Raw genomic sequence first — 20,562 nt, 5'->3', positions numbered from 1 at the left:
CAATAGAATTATTGTCAAGATTAGAGATCTGGGGGAAATTGATTGTTTATTTTCTCATACTATACTTGATTTAAAAACATTTCTTTTCCATTACAAAGCTGAATAATGTTAACTATATCATATATGGTTTTATGGGAAATTTGATACATTTATGAATATTATGATAAATTCTTGGCATGTGTGATGATCTATGTTCGCTCTGTTTCTTTGTTACTCATGTATGCATAATTTTTGTGAATTTTCTTCCTTTAAATGTGTACAGTTTCTTTGGTTGAAGGATGTAAATGTTATTGGAACAAACCCAACTGTTGCAATGATCTCATGTCCTTGTATCATTTCTGGGGTGTTTTGCAAGATCTCTATGAGTCCTTCACATATATTGATTGACTTTCAGAATGTATTGACCAATGAAACCGTAAAGGTTAACAGGAACATAGCCCAGTGCTGAGAAATGCTGTGTGTGTCCCTACAGTGGTTGTCATAATTTATGTACTATCTATATAAGTGCCAAGGGTGTTTAATTAGAGCTCTAGTTAAATAATCAGTGTAGAATTCACCTAAAGGATGCATGGTTCCTGTTGACATGTTTCACATCTTTTAATTTTTCCTTTCTTTAAAAGAAAAAGGAAATCTGGAAGATTACTTTACCAGTCATTTCCCCTCAAATTTGTGCAACATAAAAAAATTTGTGGGACTTTATAAAAAAATAATTCTTGTTTACTTTTGGTATTTACTTAAATTATTGTTATTTTAATGAACAATTAAACCTATACCTTCATATCTTTTCTTTGTGCTACCATACATGTATAAAGCCAGATCTGATTTATAAATAGGAGAAAAACAAACTTACAAAACAAGCCAATTGAGGATACTAATTTGATATAGTGAATGTGCTGTTTTGCTTGAACTGAATGACTGATTACAATGTGCATATAGTGCTGTAGCCCTGGGAATTCGAGTTTGGTGACATGGTCCCCATGATGCCTCACTTCTAATATAACAGATTGGTAATTGAACTTCTATAGAGCCTCTGATTATTCAGTGTACAGTGATGTCATCTGCCCTTTACTTAATATGCATGAGATTATAAAAACAAACACAAATTATCGTAGTGAATTTGCATTGGAGTCTAGATAATCCAAAGTAATGCTATATTAATTTTTCAAATTGTCATCAAAATGAAAATGCAAAGTTTAAGAATTTTCATAGAGAACTCCCAGGCTCTGAAAACATCTCTACAGACCCAGTTTGAGAAACACTACATTAAATAACTTATTAGATTGAGAGAAAAGGGATCAGTCTTTAATTAACAGCATGAATTAGTATTACTTTTTAATATTCTCAATTAGCCATTCAATGCAGTGTATATAGCAGCTACACAGTGATTATTTTAAAATAATAACTCTGTTACACATTTTGAGTGCTTACAGTAAAAACAAATAGGTGGGCCAGTTATTATATCACAGTCTTTCTGTTCATCAAAGGAATATAATAGCTTTGTCTAGACGACTTACACAAATTTCTGTTTAGTTGCATATACTCTTTATTAATAAACTATAGTAGATTCTGTATTTTTTTAAAATAAATTTGGAAAGTTTGCATATTGGTCACATTTTACTACATGTTTCAGAATACTTATATAAAGGCAAATGAATGCATAATTGTGGAAAGTGACAATTATGAGTGTGAATGAGACAGACTTGACTTTAATCCATATCTGTGGTTTTTTCTCTCCCTTCTTTTACAATTGCAGGTTAATCCTTTTTTGTACTGTGAAGCCATTCCGACACATTTTGTTAGGACTTTGGTTAGCCCCTTACATACCCATGTTATTGCCAGTTCTGCCTCTTAAAAACGTGCCTGTTACACAGGAAGATGACTGTAGATAAATGTACCATACTGTACATTTTAAAAAGCCAGAAGAAAGGGTTTTAGATGTTGTCACCATAAAGAAATGATAAACGTTTGAGGAGATAGACATGTTTATCCTGATTTTAAACATTACACGGTACTTATATGGATAGAAACATTACATGGTACCTCATAAATATGTACAATTTTTATGTACCGGTTATAATTAATTTAAATTAAAACAAGAAAAAAGCATGCCTGAATCTTTCTACCATTAATTTCTTATCTATTTCCCTTCATTGGTTAACTCTGAAATAATTGCCTATATAAGCCTTCTCCTACTTTCTTGTCACTTCTCCAAAACCTAAAATATGCTAATTCCTCTGAAACTGCTTTAACTAAGGTAATTAATATGATCTTATTAATCATTCCAGTAGACATTCAATATTTTACTTCTTTATCAGGCCTAACATTCTTGAAAATCGACCATCTCCACCCACTCCTGCTATTCCGCCTGCTTTCTTTTTTTCTTGACCTTGCTGGCCATTTCGTCGATCCTCCTTCTCAAGTGAGGTTTTCTGTGTCCATTTCCTCACTGCCTGCTCCTTCTAGGCCCTGTTCTCTTTGCACTTTGCTCATCCTCCCCTGGGCCATTGCATCTGCTCCATGCCCACGTGTGATGGGTGGTTACTCCTGATGACAGCACTGCCTATTCCCACTCTTTATCACCAGCCCACATTCTTCTGAGGGTATTCAGAACGTGGATAGGACTTATGAGTCCCTGTCTACCCTTGGTTGTCCCTCTACCACTCAGATTTAGACATGTCCAATCTCGCTTTCCCTCCTGGGTTTTCTAGTACTGTGAATTGTATCATTTTCTTTCTTTTTTCTTTAAAGAGAGAGAGAGAGAGAGAGAGAGAGAGAGAGAGAGAGAGAGAGAGAGAGAGAGAATTTTTTTTAATATTTATTTTTTAGTTATTGGCAGACACAACATCTTTGTTTGTATGTGGTGCTGAGGATCCAACCCGGGCTGCACGCATGCCAGGCGAGCGCGCTACCACTTGAACCACATCCCCAGCCCCAATTGTATCATTTTCTAACCAGTTGCCAAAACCAAACCCAGACCCACTCTTAAACTTCCTTTTCTCCTACTTTCCATATCCATCCATCATCATTTACCATCCTTGCCACACTGAATATTTCTCAAATCAGTTAATATATTTTTATTTACATTGTCATAGCCCTAAATCATGTAACAATTATTACATTTTAGAAATATGGAAAGCTCCTATTTTTAAGGAAGACTTAGAATTTTTCAATTATTTCCTATTTTCTGTGGATTGAATATATATTGTGTCCTATAAAGGTCCAAGTATTAAAGAATTGATCCCCAGCGTGACACTGTTTTGGACATTTAGGAGGTAAGGCTAAGTGGGAGATTCTTTGGTCATTGGGGGTATGCCCTTGAAAAAAATTGTAGGACCCTGTGTCTCCCTCTCATTATGCTTTTTGGTTGGTGATACAAGTGATTTCTCCCCAGTATGCTCCCACCCTGATGCCATCTTGTCTAGAGGTCCAAAGCCCAGGAGCTGCCTGATACCGAACAGGAACAACCAGAACCTAAAGGCAAAATAGACCTTTTCTCTTTATAAGTTAATTGCCTTTGGTATTTTGTTGTACTAACATGAAGCTGACTAATGCATCATTGTTCTCAGGAAGAGTTTAAACTCAATAGATTTTAACAAGTCTCTGTATGGATATCTGATATTGATTCTGATTCTGATGTTTAAGCCCATCTTACATCCCTCTTCATTCTGAATTTTGGTCGTATCCATTCTGAACTGTCTTTAGTTGTCAGTCAAATGACACCTGCCATAAGGATTAGGGCATTTGGCAGAAATTATCAAGTAAGTGAAAGCAGGAGGAAGTCATAAATACCCAATTATTAATACCTGGTGTGGACAGATGTTAAAATGGTAAAAAAAAAGGGAGGCAACAGTTTAAATATTCTTTGTCTGTATGCTTTTATTTTATTACATGCAGAGTAGTCATGGTGTGTGTTAATGATAGCAGTCAATTTTAGTTTCTATTCTTTAGACCTTGGACTTTTCCTTGATGTAGGATTATTTTCCCTGTCAACAATGGTCTATTATATATGGAAACACTGTTTTAATATATACAAGGTGTTCTTTTTAAGGTTTAAGAAATTTTGTTGTTATACTTGTAAATTTCAACATATGCATATTAAGGAAATGAAAGCACATTTGAATTAATTTTCTGTGAAATATAGTCTGAAAGTGACATTGGTTTCGAAAGCACAAAGATTATTGAAATTGCACTTATTTCAAGCTTGAACTAAATGAATTAAATAATTCTCCATTTCACTTTGGTTGTGAACACATAGTCTGAAAATGACCATCTATTGATTGAAACCACATGTGAAGAAATGGAAATGAGAAAAACAATTGTTTTAAGTAGTAGTATTTAGCCTGTCATTAGGAGAAAATTATTTGACAAGAAGAAACATGCAAGTAAAATGCTTTCTAGACTACTCTCAAATAATTGTTTTAAATATAGGATGATATTTTATAATTTTCTTCCAAAATTTAATGAATGCCATTTTAAAATATAATAGTTATATTGTTATCTGTTTTAGATGTGTAATATATTTTACTTTTGAACATAAATGGTATGGTTTTATCTTTTGAGCAAAGATTTTTCTTCTTTTAATAACATGTCCGATTCTTTCCTTCTATTAGGTGGCCTGTTTCACAATTAAATTGACTTAGTACTTTAGAATATTATGTTTATATAAATGTTATTTCAATCTTGGGTCTAATAAATTGCCAGTGTCATTAAAAAAATTACATTCCTAGAAGCTTCTTATCTTGTATGAAAATATTCACTGGCCTGAAAAATTTTCTCTCAAAAAAGATAGTTTTAATACAATTTTTGAGCAGGTTTTAGAAAAGTTGATTCTTCTCACAGATATTCACCTGGATGCATAGTTGGCACATGACCTAAACCTATGGGATTGTTTTGATGATTTTTTGGAGGGTGCAAGTTAAGCCAAAAAAATGTGTGTGTGTGTGTGTGTGTGTGTGTGTGTGTGTGTGTGTGTGTATGTGGTATGAGAGAGTAAATGCACAATTAATGTAAAATTAAAAAGTAAAATATATTTCAATCTCTTTCTATGATAAATTATACATGTTCTCAAAAACAGGTCCTTTATTCCCAATATTACTAAGCTGTTTCTTCAGATATTGTTTTCTAAATTAGTTATATTTTTTGTCATTGATTAGATAACGGCTTCCAATGTATTATTTTTGAGAATATGCCTTCCCTTTCATACAATTTAATTTGACATTGTCCTATGGTTGCTCATGATTGCTGATGTTTTTACTAAAATTTGGATACTCTTTCTTTTTTCTATAAGCATGATTTTGTTTAGATGGGCTCACTTGGCTATTTGAGAAGCATGTGTAAATTTATCCTATAGAACATCACCTTTAGTCAAGTTTAACTAATTACATTTGTGCCATAGGTTTTTGGTAATGAAATCATAAAAATGTGCAAACTGCTTTTAAATAAAATCTTCCAGAATTCATTCATATACTTTTTATTAAATTTCTTTATTATCTAAGCCATTATATTTACTTTATAATTCTCAAATTTAAAGGTTTTACTTGTATCTAATGAAATATGTATAAGCCATATATATATATATACACACATATATATATAATTTTTATGTTATATATTTTTATGGCTCCATTTCTTATTTTATCATTATAATTTATTTATATAATTCCCTCCACCCACGACTCCAAATTTCTTTGGTTTAAAGACCAATCACAGGGCTGGGGTTTTGTCTCAGTGGCAAAATGTTTGCTTAGTATGTGTGAGGCACTGGATTCAAGGCTCAGCACCACATAAAAAATAAAAATAAAAAATAAAATAAGGGCTGGGGATGTGGCTCAAGCAGTAACATGCTCACCTGGCATGAGCGGGGTGCTGGGTTCGACCCTCAGCACCACATAAAAATAAAATAAAGATGTTGTGTCCACCGAAAACTAAAAAATAAATATTGAAAAATTCTCTCTCTCTTTAAAAAATAGAATAATTAAAAATAAAAAGGCCAACCACATCTTTCTTATTTTTGTATCTTCAGACTTTACCTTGGTATAGGACCCATAGTATATATTATGAAAGTTGAACCAATGATCGGATATTTGCATAACAAAATGGCTTTAAATTAGCACCCAGTGATTATACAATTTCTAGTGGGAAGAATGGAACAGCATTGTAACTAAGTAAATATGTACATTCATTTTCTTTCTTCAGGCTTCCTTTACAGCACAGTTCTCCTCAGACTAGCAGTGTAATGTCCCATATTGGGTGCATGACATATCTATTGCTCTTGATGGCAGATTGAAAGTAGATTTTGGAGGTCTGTGCCTCATATAAAACTATCAAACTTTTGATACATTAAGACATAATTATAAGAAGATGCAAAAGTGAGTATGTATTGGGTAAATGGTCCATGATTTAATATTGCTTTCAGCTGAAAAGCCATAGTTTAAAATATTTCCCCTCAGATAATAGAAATTACAAATCTACATTCAGACATCCATGGGAGGATAAGAATATGTCATTAGGTAAAAATAATATATATTTTTCTTCTCTTTGATATTTTTCCAACTGAAATTGATAAAAATTCCAGAACCTTAAACTCTGACATAGCACTATTGAATGTCCTTTTCAAAAGAACTTCATTTGATCATTATAAACTCTTTGGTGACTGGGACTTCCAGGTTTTTTTTCATCTTATAGCTCTGTGTTGCCTACATATAGTCTAAATGATTTCTTTTGCATCTCAGAAAAAAAACAAAACTATTGTTTTGTTTGGTTCTGGAATGTTCTCCTAAGAATGTTCCTGTACCGAAGGCTTGGTCCCCAGCTTATGGTGTAATTGGGAGGTGGGAGAAACTGTAGGAGGTGGGCCTTAGTTGGAGGAAGTAGGTCCTTGGGGTCAAGTCTTTGAGGGTACACCTTGTCTCCTGTTTCTCTCTCTCCCTCTCTCTCTCTCTCTCTCTCTCTCTCTCTCTCTCTCTCTATCTCTATCTCTATCTCTATCTCTATCTCTATCTCTCTCTTTCTCTGCCTCTCCTCCTGACTGTCATGAGGTGAGCATCATTGTTCTACCACACACAACCCACTATGATATTCTTCACTCTGGCCCAGAAACAATGAAGTCAAGTGACCTTGAACTGAAACCTCTGAAGCCAGGAGTCAAAATAAATCCTTCCTCCTTCAAGTTGTCTATCTCAAGTTTTTGTCACAATGAAGGAAAGTTGATAAACACAACTATAAAGTGTTCTGTTCTGGGTTTTCATGTTAGCCAATTCTAGATTTAATATTAACAAGTAATATTTTTACATTAAGTATTTTCAAATAAATAGATATTAAATCAACACCTATTTACTTTCTCTTGGTAAGAATTAATACCTTGTCTTTTCTAAGTCCATTTATTAAAAGTCTCACCAGAATTATATTTTCCCATAAATTTTCTCACATATATTATCTATATACATATCAACCTTTCTATCCATCTAAATTTACAAGTTACATTGGGAATTTTTATTGGAGTGAAATTAAGCTCTGGAAACTCCTGAAAAAGAAATCCATATTAGTCATGTAAAACTTTTGTTGTTAGACTATCTCTAATGTGGATATCATGGTCAAAATTTTGAAATGTAACTCGAAGAAGTAAGGAAAAATTGACTCCATCTAGTGGTCTTATAGAACTGGTGCAGCCTAATTTGATAAAGTTGTTTTCAGGGTGCTGGTTGATAATTCAGATGTCTAGAGAAGCTGAGCAAATAATATAAATGGAAGAAATATCAATTGAGAGAAAAATCAATTATTGGTACATATTACACCTTTTATACATTTATGGAACTATGGTGTCAGCATACAACATAAAATATACATTCATAGGATGTAGGAGGATAGATTTCAAACTTTGACTGGAAACCAAATGCCCCTGTGAATGGTAGTTCTATAGCAATATTCTCAGCTAGCACCAGGTTTCAATGATTATTTATCATTCTAGAACACTGACCTGGTTGTGCTAGACCTTTCATTTTTTTCAAGAAAACATGTTCTAGATTTGTGTATCAGTCTATTTTGTGTTACTATTACAAAATACCAAAGGCTAGATACTTTACACATAAAAAGCGCTTATTAAGCTAAAAGTTTGGAGATTCAAGTGTTTGGCACCAGAGTGCTTGGTTCTGGTGAGGGCCTTCTTGCTACATCAAAACATGGTAGATGGTATCATAGCAAGAATATGTGTGAAAGGGAGAGAGCACATGGACAGAGAGGAAGTAAGAGAGTCAGAGTCCAGGCATATTCTTTTTATAACAACCTGCTCTCGCAGAAAGTATCTGGAGTCTCTTCAGGACTACATTACTCTTTTCTGTGGGTGATGCCTGCAATGACTTGGTTGCCTCTTGAAAGTTTCATCACTTCTCCATATTCCCACACTGGAGACCAAGCTTCCAGCACATGAACCTGAGGGATGCTCTCAAACAATCTCTAAACCACAGTGTATATGAGACCTACTGAATTTAATATGCCAGCTTATTTTTTAAGATGTGATGTGGCCTCAACTTATATAGATCTTGAGGTCATATTTGCCCTATGACCCATGATTTTGATGTATAAGTTGCAATAATAGGTCTTAAATTTCTTGATTTCATTTCTTCAAAGGACAGAAGAGGTATGGGCATTTTCCAGAACATTCAACACTAGGCAATGAGACTGAAATACAAAGCTACTTGGTCATTGCTAGGTTGAGTCTTGGTTGAGGATTATTTTTATTCAACAACAGGCACTATTCAAAGTGTTAGAATTATAGCTGTGAATAAGCAAACTCTTTTTCCTTTGTCTCTTTTAGATCCCTACCTTAAATGGGGAGCTCATCAGTGTCATCACAGAGCATGGTCACTTTCTGCAGGGAATATACACTGGAATGTTTGGCTATAATTTCCCAGTGTTAATCTTGGTTCTTGAGCACCATATAGAATTTGTTCATGATTTATATTTCTTTTTTTAAAGTTTTTTATTTGTTTTAATTAGTTATACATGACAGAAGAATGCACTTATATACTTTGATATATCATACATAGATGGGATATAGTTTCTCATTTTTCTGAGTATACAGTCACATACATACATAAAGTAATAATGTCTGTTTCATTCTACTATCTTTCTTATCCCTACATCCTCTGCCTTCCCCTCCTTTCAGTTCCTTCTACCTAATCTAAGGTAACACTATTCTTTTTTTTTGCATTATAATTTTTAATACACATATATACAATTTTTGTATCTCTGTTTGTATATAACCTATATTGACACTCAATTCAAGTCTTCATACATGTACTTTGTATAATGATGTCCATCATGATTTATATTTCTTTGGGATACTTCTCTTGTAATTTTTTGTTGGACATTTTGAAATTCTTTTTTTGAATTTTTTATTAGTTAAACATGACAGTACAATGATCTTGACATATCATACATTTGAATCAAATGGGGTATAATTTCTCATTTTTCTGAGTGTACAGGTTACAGAATCACATTGGTCATGTAGTCACGTATATACATACAGCAATACTAGTGTCTATTTTATTCTGCTGTCTTTCCTATCCCCCCTTCTCCTCCTTTCCCCTCCCATGAAGTTCTTAAACATAGCACTCAAATACAGAGTTTGCAGTTTAGGGAAGAATGAATCAGTGAGATGGTATTTTACTTTCTTTCTTTCACCAGATGGTATTTTACTTTCTCTCCTTCTTAACCCTGCCCACACCTTCCCCTTTCTACCCAGAGACAGTGAATAAAGAAAGGAAAATGGTCAGGATTCAGAATTCCTTAAACTTCTTCAGAAATTGGGAGAGATTGAGTGAAATCAAAGAAACCACAAACAGCAAGTGGCCCAATTCCTTCTCTCAAGCCCCCTCTGTTTTTTATGTTGGACAGTCACATTTAAAGGCAACCAGCTGACCTTCCATTGGCCTCCTGGGCTCCTGCAGGCCCCTTGAGCTCTCTGCCTGATCCACAGCTACCTTCTCACTTGTTCGTGCTCTTGCCTCTGGTCTCTGTGCTGCTCCTTGAATCTCTCATGATTCCCTTTCCCTTTTATACATTTGTGCTGTCATTCCTACTGCCTAAAATAATATCGATCCCCCGAGATCCGCTGATTCTCAACCCTCCATGTCTGTGCTGAAGTCTCCCTGAATTGTCCCACTGACAATGACATCTGCCCCTTACCCAGCACCTCCCAACCCTGTTTACTCTTCTCTGTTCTCCTCCCCCCATAGCTTTTAATATATATAATGTATTTATCATATTTGGGGTTTTTGGTATTTCATTTGCTAAAATACAAGCACCCGAAAGATAGAGATCTTTGTCTTGTTTTATTTAATGATATGTCAGCAGTGCTGCGGAAGACAAGGGAGGAGATAAAGAGAGAACTTATTATATTCCAGGAACCATTTTTTTTATAGTGGAATATTTTTACATGAAAGAATATCGAACTACTTAGGGTTGCCATACTTTTTACAGCCTGCTCTAATTGCTTGTGGAAAGATTTCTTGCAACAAATTATCTCATGTGTGGGCTTAGGATCTATTTTGCCTTTATTATCAGAAATTGCAGAAATACATATTAAGAGGAAAGAGAGTTTGTATGTTTGTTAACAAAAAAAATGTTGAAAGTAAAAAGAATTTCAAGTGTTTGGTCCCAAAGAAAATTGTGTTATATAAATAATTCATATAAAAACTATAAAGAAAAAGTAATTGTCTTGAGATAATAGAGAGAGTGTAGAACATGATATCAGTAATCCTGGTTACATGACTTACTACTTTTCTGATCATAGGTTAACAATTCATTAGCTCTCAGACTTACTTACCTTATTTGTAAATGGGAATAACAATATAGTAGAGTCTATCTTATTTGCCTTATAAGTGTATGGAAGTGAATTCTTTCTTAATATCTATTTGTTTATTTCAATGGTTAACCCAACTTTCATCTAAATTTATCATTATTTTATTTTTCTTTTTTACTTGACAGATTATCTTTTAGAATATAAGCTCCACAGGGGCAGTTTGGTGTCTTTCTTTTTCAGATTCGTGCTCCCAACTTTAAACCTTATGTCTGACACATAACAGTTGCTTGGTAAAGATATCTTAGGATTAAGCAAATGTAAGCAATAATATTCATATGATGTAATAATAGTAGATTGATTAATAATCAATTATGATGCAGATGTCTGTTATTATTGTCACCATCTAAACCATTTGATCATCCATGATCAAATATGTGTTTTCTCACCTTTTTAAATCCAGGGGGATGATCAACTTCAAGTATTTCTGCCTTAACTTACATATTTACTGAAATAATACAGGAAAACTTTGCTGATCTCTTGATTTTGTAACAGGTCTCTAAGCTGGCTGGTGTTTTGGTTAAACATGGAATCCAAAAAGGTGACACTGTTGTCATCTACATGCCCATGATCCCACAAGCAATGTATACCATGCTGGCATGCGCAAGGATAGGAGCCATCCACAGTCTCATATTTGGGGGATTTGCATCCAAAGAATTAAGCAGTCGCATTGATCATGCAAAGGTAAGTGCTTTCTTTGGGAAATTGGGTTATAGCTACCTATATTATAGCCATATTTACCTGTGGATGAGTTATCCAAGAATGTTCTTACTTCTTTTGATCTTCTTTTCAAATGGGGTACTTAAAATTTGTTTTTCTTTTTCTTTTTTTTTTTTTGTTTATAGCAGCTTTATTCATCATCACCAAAACAAACAAAAATCAAACAAACAAACAAACAAAACACCCTGAAAGCAACCAAAATATCCTTCAACAGATGATAGGTTAACAAAGTGTCATGCATCCATCTAATGAAATGCTATTCAATGGTAAAACAAATTCACTATCAAGCCATTAAGTCATGAATTAAATTTTTTTTTTGAGAGGCAGTACCAGGGATTGAACCCAGGGGTACTAGACCGCTGAGCCACATCCCCAGCCCAATTTTATATTTTATTTAGAAACAAGAGTCTCACTGAGATGCTTAGCACATCGCAGTTGCTGAGGTTGGCTTTAAACTCATAATCCTCCTACTTCAACCTCCTGAGTCACTGGGATTACAGGTGTGCACCACCTCATGAATTAAGTTTTTGTTCTTTTATATTTTTTAAAAAATGTATTGTTGTTTTATCTTTTTAAAATTTATTTATTCTAATTTGTTATATGTGAAAGCATAATGCATTCTAATTCATAGTACACATATGGAGCACGATTTTTCATTTCTCTGGTTGAACACAAAATAGAGTCACACCATTCCTTTCTTCATACATATACTTAGGGTAATGATGTCCATCTCATTCCACCATCTTTCCTACCTCCATACCCCTTTCCTTCCCCTCTCTCACCTTTGCCCTTCTAAAGTTCCTGTATTCCTCCCATGTTCTCTCTAATCCCCATTACGGATCAGCATCCACTTATCAGTGAAAATATTTTGCATTTTTTTTCTGAGGGTTAGCTTACTTCACTTAGCATGATATTCTCCAACTCCATCCATTTACCTGCAAATGCCCTGATTTTATTCTCTTTTAATGCTTAGCAATATTCCATTGTGTATATAGACCACAGTTTCTTTATCATTCATCTACTGAAGGGCATCTATGTTGGTTCCACAATTTAGCTATTGTGAATTGTGCTGCTATAAACATTGATGTAGCTGCATCACTGTAGTATGCTGCTTTTAAGCCCTTTGGGTATAAACCAAAGAGTGCTATAGCTGGGTCAAATGGTGTTTCCTTTCCAAGTTTTCCAAGAAATCTCCATACTGCTTTCCAGAGTGGTTGCACCAATTTGCAGTCCTACCAGCAATGTATGAGTGTACCTTTTTCCCCACATCCTCTCCAACACTTAATATTGCCTGTATTCTTGATAACTGGCATTCTGACTGGAGTGAGATGGAATCTTAGAGTAGTTTTGATTTGCATTTCTCTAATTGCTGGAGATGTTGAACATTCTTTCATATATTTGTTGATTGATTGTATATCATCTTCTGAGAAGTGTCTGTTCAGTTCCTTGGCCCATTTATTGATCGGGTTATTTATTTTTTTTTTTTGGTGTTAAGATTTTTAAATTTTTATATATTCTAGAGATTAGTGCTCTATCTGATGTATTTGCTCCCATTCTGTAGACTCTCTCTTCACCTCACTGGTTGTTTCTTTTGCTGAGAAGAAGCTTTTCAATTTGAATCCATCCATTTATTGATTCTTGATTTTATTTCTTACACTATAGGAGTCTCATTAAGGAGTTGGGGCCTAATCCAATATGATGAAGATTTGGGCCTACTTTTTCTTCTATTAGGCACAGGGTCTCTGGTTTAATTCCTGAGACCTAGATCCACTTTGAGTTGAGTTTTGTGCATGGTGAGAGATAGGGGCTTAATTTTATTTTGCTGCATATGGATTTCCAGTTTTCCCAGCACTATTTGTTGAAGAGGCTATCTTTTCTCCAATATGTTTTTGGTGCCTTTGTCTAGTATGTGATAACTGTATTTATGTCTCTGTGTCCTCTCTTCTATTGTGTACCATTGGTCTACAAGTCTATTTTGGTGCCAATACCATGCAGTTTTTGTTACTATTGCCCTGTAGTACAATTTAAGTTCTGGTATAGCGATGCAACCTGCAGCTCAGTTGGTAGAGTGCTTGCCTCATATGCACAAGGCCCTGGATTCAAATCACAATTCAATCCCCACACCACATACACAAAAAATGTTTTTATTTGACATTTATCTGTTACTTTTACATTCTTTTTTGAGTCAGTTCTGGGTGCTAAGTGCTTTGAGAAATGTAAAATATAAAATAAGGTATATGCCTTTCAAGTTATCTTGTCATATACTGTGGTATATAAGACATATAAGAAAAATAATTATTAATTTATTTATTCAACATTTATTTATTAGGCTCCCTCCATGTGCTTGGTACTGACCTTGGAAAAGTATAAAAAATAATAGTTATCAAATATGTGGGCACATAATTATTTTCAAAAATCTATATACTTCTAGGAATGGGGTGATAACCCAATGATTAAGAACAGAGAGGGCTAGGGTCACGTTTGAATGGGATACTAAGAGAAACAATTTCATAATTTGTAAAATATTCTTAAGATATTATATTTAAAATAGCACAGTGTCTAAGATGTAACATTCACTTAAATATTATTATTATTCTATGAGTTTAGAATGTTCAGTGAACATTTCTCTATAAAATGACCAGAGAGTGAGTATTTCAGGCATTGCATAGTACCTGTTCTCTGTTGCAGGCACCCAGCTCTACTTCTGTAGCACAAAAGCAGCCTCAGGCAGTAAATCCACAATGGGCATGTCTGTGTTCTGATAAAGCTTGACAGAAATAGTTTGCAGACTCCCTAATTTTGAGGAAGGGACATTTCTTTTGGTTTTGGTAGCTGAAGAGGGCTCTGTGAAAAAAAAAAAAAAGTGAGATCTGAGTTAGGTCTTGGCTGAGATTCAGGTGGAAGAGAATGACGTTAGTAAGATCCAAAAGCCGGGGAAACAGTACGAATCAAGCATTACTGGCAGGAAAGAGTAAAAGTCATTTGGGAGGAAATAAGTAGATTGGCGTGACAGCGAAAATAGAAAAGTGAGCTTGCCAAGGCTGGTTTTGTCTGACCTGTAAATAAACCACTGGAAGTTATTGAGCAGGGGAGTATCATGTTTTAAACAATGTTAAAGAGGAGACAAGCTTTGCAATATCATAGGAATGAGGAGCGAGGCTGGAGGCCTTAGCGAGACACTTTGGTACATGTTCTACTTTTGAAGAAATGGGAAATTTTTAAAAAATCAGAACATGTCAGTTGTAAGACTGAGGAAGGAAAGTCCTTGTAGGAGTTAAGAGATGGCTGGCTTTTAGAGTTTCAGACACGAAGACAAGGTGTTTTTAGGGAAGTAGCTTGCATTCTAGGTCCTCTGAGTGCTAAGCCTAGAGTGAGGCTTTATATAGCTTAATTCATCTGCTAAAAGGTAAGGTATTAGAACTAGAAAGTTGTTTTGTGGACTAAGTACCTGAGTTCTTTTTATTATTATTATTTTTATTGACCCGTGAAGTTATTGCTTATGAAAGAAATCTTGAGGGTTTTATCAATCTGTCACTGACCTGTAAGTTCATGGGAAGTTGGTAAGGGCTCTTAGGAAGCTATAGGCTCTAGGTTTTTAGCTACAAAAAAGCTAAACACCATTTAGACAAAGGTATTAGACATGTTATTTTCTTCTAAGATACATCCTATAAGATATGAAGAAATTGAAATATATAAAATATATATAGATATATGTACATATATAAATATGTATGTAAATAAGGACCTACCCAATGCTGCACTGTAGGAAGAGTTTTTATTCATCACACACAGATGTACAATATTGTTAAGGAGTAGAGGCAATACATGCATACTCTTATGGGTAAGGCTATTAGGTCAAATTTAAGGAGAGATGATGGAGATAGAGATATGCATATGAGATTTCTAGACAAAACAAATATTTGAAATCTGTGATTTTTATGTCCTGATTTTCAAACAAATTGGCTAAAGAATTTTTTTTTTTAAATTTTAACAGACAAAGATGAAAAGGATATATTCTAAAATGTCAGTCTAGACCCAATAAAACCTCTAATAAAAGTTGTCAATAAAATGCAAAAGGGATTACTTTTCCAGAGTAATTTAATTTTGACTTTATTAAATTATTCAAGTTCTGATACATTCTATATATGTTCTTAACTTGATATGTAGCATACTTTCATTTTTTCAGAATCCTAATTTTATGGAATTTTAACTAGAACTGTTTTTGTAAGTATTACAGATATTAAAGTGCGAATTATATTCAAATATCTACCTTCAAAAATACAATAAAAGGAAATAAGACTTCTTTTCTTTTCTTTCTTCCTTTGCTTTTCTTTTAAAAATCATTTTGCTATAGAGGAAAGAGAAAGGTTATTCAATCACAAAGAACTGGCCCCATTTCTGTCTCTACCCCTTGTAACCTGGGGCAAGCTTTGTAACTGCACTGAGCCTCAGTTCCATGAATACTAAATGATATTCAAGAAGCAAAGAGTACTATAAATGTATATATTTGCACAATATAAACTTTCCATAGATGAAATAGATTATAACCAGAAATCAGAATTCAAGAGTAAATGCAATACCATGAAATGATTAGCTGTTTCTTGAATCATTTATTATATATCTCCTTTGTTTTGGATTTTTTGGTTAAGAAGCAATACATTTAAAAGAATAAAAATGTTTGTTTCTGCAAATTAATGAAAATTTTCATTTAGTCCTACAATTTTTGTTGAGAGTTTATGGAATGATAGACCCTATATAGGCACAGAAGATAAATGACAACCAGACTTGGCCTTGGACTACTTACTGAGCAGTATTGGAATTTAAAGAATCATTCACTATAGACAGATATTTGAGGCATGCCCAGCTTGTAACAAGGAAGGGAGATTAACCCTAACTACAGTCCCTACCAGGGACACTTTGGCTACACCTGCATACCTCCTAGATGCCCTTCAATAGAGGAATGGATAAAGAAACTGTGAGATATATGTGTACACACACACACACACACACACACACACAATGGAATATTAGCATCAAAAGAGAATAAAATCATGACATGTTCAGGTCAATGGATAGGAATGGAGAATATCATGGTTAGTGAAATAAGCCAATCCTCCAAAAAACAAAGGCCAAATGTTTTCTCTCATAAATGGATGCTGATCTGTAATGGGGGTTGGGGGAGCATAGGAGGAATGAAGGAACTTTGGATAGCACAAAGAGGAAGGGAGGGGGAACGGGGATAGAAAAGATGGTGGAATGAGATGTATGTTATTACACTAGGTACATGTATGGAGACACAAATGGTGTGATACTTTGTGTACAGCCAGAGAAATGAAACATTGTGCTCTATTTGTGTACCGCGAATTGAAATGCATTATGCTTTCATGTATAACAAATTAGAATAAATAAATAAATGAATTAAAAAAATAAAAGTGACTAGCAAATTGTCAGTTAAAGAAGAATTTGGAGGGTATCGTATTGATAGGGGCATGTCCAAACTTTGTGGAGCTTGATATTTAAATTACTTGGGAATTCTTTTGTGAAAAATAAAATAAAATTACAAATGTAATGTTTTGTGAATATGAATTTGTCTTTAGAATGAGAACAAAATGGTAAAAAGATTATGGGAGAATCAGATCCTGTCCTCCTGTGGTCTATAGGTATGTAGAAGAGATTCATGTAGAAAGCCTTAGAAGTGATTTCTGATTACAATTGGGTTGGTGCTTTCCAGCTAGGAAATGCTGAAGCCTCCCTCAAAACCAGCTCTTATGATATTGTGTGTGTGTGTGCGAGGGCCCCTAAGGTTTACATTTCAGTGGATCTTAGTACATCCACCTGGCTTAATGAATTCTTTAGAAGATATTTTGTACAGCTTGTTTTTATGAGCCCAAAGTATCACTAAGTGTGTAATTTTCAACAGGTAAGTGAGATTTATGTGGAAAGGATTAGGTCTATAACATTTTTAAAAGGGGTGTATTGGTTTTCAGGTCATTTATTCAACAGAGAACAGAATCATTCAAACATTTTCTTAGAAATGTTAAAACTGCCAATCTGCACCTGAAATATTGTGATTACTTTAATTGGGATTGTTAAAGCTTTCTTGATTCTTATTCCAGCTCTTTTTAATTTTAGCCCAAGGTGGTTGTTACAGCATCATTTGGCATTGAACCTGGAAGGAAGGTAGAGTACATACCTCTTCTAGAAGAAGCGCTAAGAATAGGTCAACACACACCAGACAAAGTTCTCATTTATAATCGTCCGAATATGGTAATTTGAATATTTCACTTAATTCTTGTTTTGTTACTGTGTTAAGGATGGTTCTAGTTTTGACCATTTTGAAAGAGACACTTCATCCAAAAACTATATGTATATATATCTATATATATCTCCTGAATGTGGTTGCTATTTCTAGGGGGAAAAAGATATAAAAAAGTACTTACTTTTTTGTACTGTGTGAAAAGTAGGTTAAAATAAAAAAGTTGAAACAGATAAATACTTGTAATATTCACAGATTAAGTTCTATGTATAGTGCTAGTGTGGCATCATTTCTTGCTTTAAATTTTATAACGTATATACTAATGAACACTAATTGCCTATCATTTGATTTTTAAGATATTCTTCTAGTAGATAATTTAAAAAATATTTCCAATAACTATCAGTTAGATGATACTGTGATTCCTATTTTAAAAGAGAATCAGTGGACCTAGAGACAAGTACCTTGCTTGATTAGTAAGTGCAAGAGTCATGACTTGGACACTGGCTCCATGACCATGTGCTACATCCCTCCACTGTGCTGCCTATTGGAGAGGTGTGATTAATTTGTATGCAAAATATCTTTTTTTTTAAATTAAGACAAGCATTTAGGCCAGAAATAAAACCATGTTCAGGAAAATAAAGCATGAATGAATATTCTAAAGAGGTAAATCCTATGATCAATGAAGGAAGAAAAAGTACCATAATATAACAATGTATACATTTTATAATTACTTTGACCTGGTGATCACCTTATCTTTACATTCAAATCAAGTCTCCAGCTATTTGTAGTAGGGCCAAATTGGGTTCTTAGCAGATTAAAACATTTTTGCAGAGGAGAAATTACAAGGGTGCAAAGAATCATGTACAATTTTATGGAGCTCTTGAGAGGTTATCTACAGAAATTACTTAAATGACACGATATGAGAACAAAGATTGTTAGAACTATGTCATTTTGATTATCACCTAGCAATTCCCATTAGTACATTAAATTCATGGGTAAAATTTTAGTAGTCTGTGGTTCATGAACTGCTGCACTCACTGATTTTAATGTTCTTACTGTCTTGAAGAAAAATTTAAATTTCTTTCAGAGGACCACAAGCATATCTTTTAAAAAGGCTTTGTTGCCATTTAAATCAAGAAATTCAAAGTGAGCAATGAAGAAAGCTTGGGTAAAGGGATATTCAAGGAATGACAGAAACACACACAAAAGCGTGCTTATGTGACGTAGGGTACTGTTCCCACACATAGAGTATGAATTCACAGAGAATTTGTGAAGACCTTATGATGGGCAGGACTCAATGCTAGCAACTTTCAAATGCATTTTCTTATTTAATTCTTATAAATAAACAAACTAGATCTTACTACTGGCCCCATTTTGGGAAACTGAAGCAGTTAAAGTCCAGCTAGTAAGTGGTATAGCAAAATTTGAACTCTGGTTTTAATGACTTTGGATCAACAAGATATATGCTATTTATTTTACTCTATAAATGTATCTTTGTGCATATCAATGTTCTCAAGATTTTTTTTCTTAAATACAAATCTCTTTTTTTCCCTCTTAAATAGAGATGTGCTGTTTACTCCTCCCTGATAACTACCTTTCTTTTCTCTCTCTCTCTCTCTCTCTCTCTCTCTCTCTCTCTCTCTCTCTCTCTCTCTCTCTCCCTCCCTTTTTCTCTTTGACTCTTTCCTCCACTGTGACATGGACCATGGACGAAGGCTTTGAAGGTCTCTTGTCCTGTATAGGAGACCTACGGTTCAGGCAGTAATTAAACCCAGTGGATTAGCTTTGCTTTGAGTTTAGAGAGGCACAGATTATGAGCCTGGGTGGTGTAGCTCATTAACCAGGATTACATTTTTTGCCAGGGAGGTAAAAAACTTGGCACTACTCCTGACCCTCAGGCAAGCATGACAGAATCAAAGGAATATCACATCAGACACCCCTGATGCTCCTCCAGTACTACCTTTTAGGAATTATAACAACTAGGAAAGTCATGTCTGTAAAAGTAAATGTGTATATGCAAAAGCTAAATATTGATTTTTCTCTCTCTTCATTTTGTCATGTCTCTTTTACTCGCACCTTTTTTTCTTAGTCTTTAGAACAACCATCCATTTGAGCCCTCATTTGAATAGTGGCCTATAAAAATTATGTATCTATAATTATTTCTTTGATCAAATCAATTTACATTTTTCATTTTTTCAGTGTGATGATTTTTATAGATGTGTAATTGTGATGTCAAAGGTTTGATAATTTGAAATTAGTTGTTTTTATGTGATGCATGAAAAGAAATGAAAACATGATTTGCTCATGGTTAGCTATTTTTGTTTATCTAAATGGCACCAGCTAGTGCCAATTAGAGTGGGCCCAGAGAAGCCAAGTGGGACTGAAATATCACCATCATGAAGGATCAATTCAGATTATTTCTACATGGGTTTATTCATATTTATATTTATTCATATTTATATTTGTAATATTATATAGACACATTAATTTGTAAATGTACTTACTTTAACATATAACCACATTTTATAGCCCTGTTTAACGTATGAAGAAGCCTGAAAAATAGAAGTGTCTTGTCTTTCTATTCCAAGTCTCTCAGAGTCTTTTCACTTAGCTCAGTAATCACCGTGATGAAGTGAATGATTATATACATCTCTAGTTGGTGAATCCCTCTAGATTTACCAAGGAATGTATAGCTTATTTGTGCCTGTGCTATCATGCTTATCAATTA

The 20,562-nt window shown here is 34.1% G+C and overlaps 1 protein-coding gene across 1 annotated transcript in view; it reads left to right on the top strand.

The window, feature by feature from the left end:
- Window positions 1-20,562, top strand: part of Acss3 (acyl-CoA synthetase short chain family member 3) — a 159,110-nt gene that overhangs the window by 34,875 nt on the left and 103,673 nt on the right. The window contains exons 3-4 of the mRNA XM_005337999.5: window positions 11,354-11,542; window positions 17,711-17,845. Of these exons, the coding sequence (XP_005338056.2) occupies window positions 11,354-11,542; window positions 17,711-17,845 (324 nt within the window). The remainder of the gene's footprint in view (window positions 1-11,353; window positions 11,543-17,710; window positions 17,846-20,562) is intronic.

The sequence above is a fragment of the Ictidomys tridecemlineatus genome, chromosome 6 (genome assembly GCF_052094955.1).
Source record: "Ictidomys tridecemlineatus isolate mIctTri1 chromosome 6, mIctTri1.hap1, whole genome shotgun sequence".
In the NCBI taxonomy this organism is placed as follows: Eukaryota; Metazoa; Chordata; class Mammalia; order Rodentia; family Sciuridae; genus Ictidomys; species Ictidomys tridecemlineatus.
Note: the sequence above shows the minus strand (reverse complement) of the source record. Positions and strands in the feature narration are given on the sequence as shown.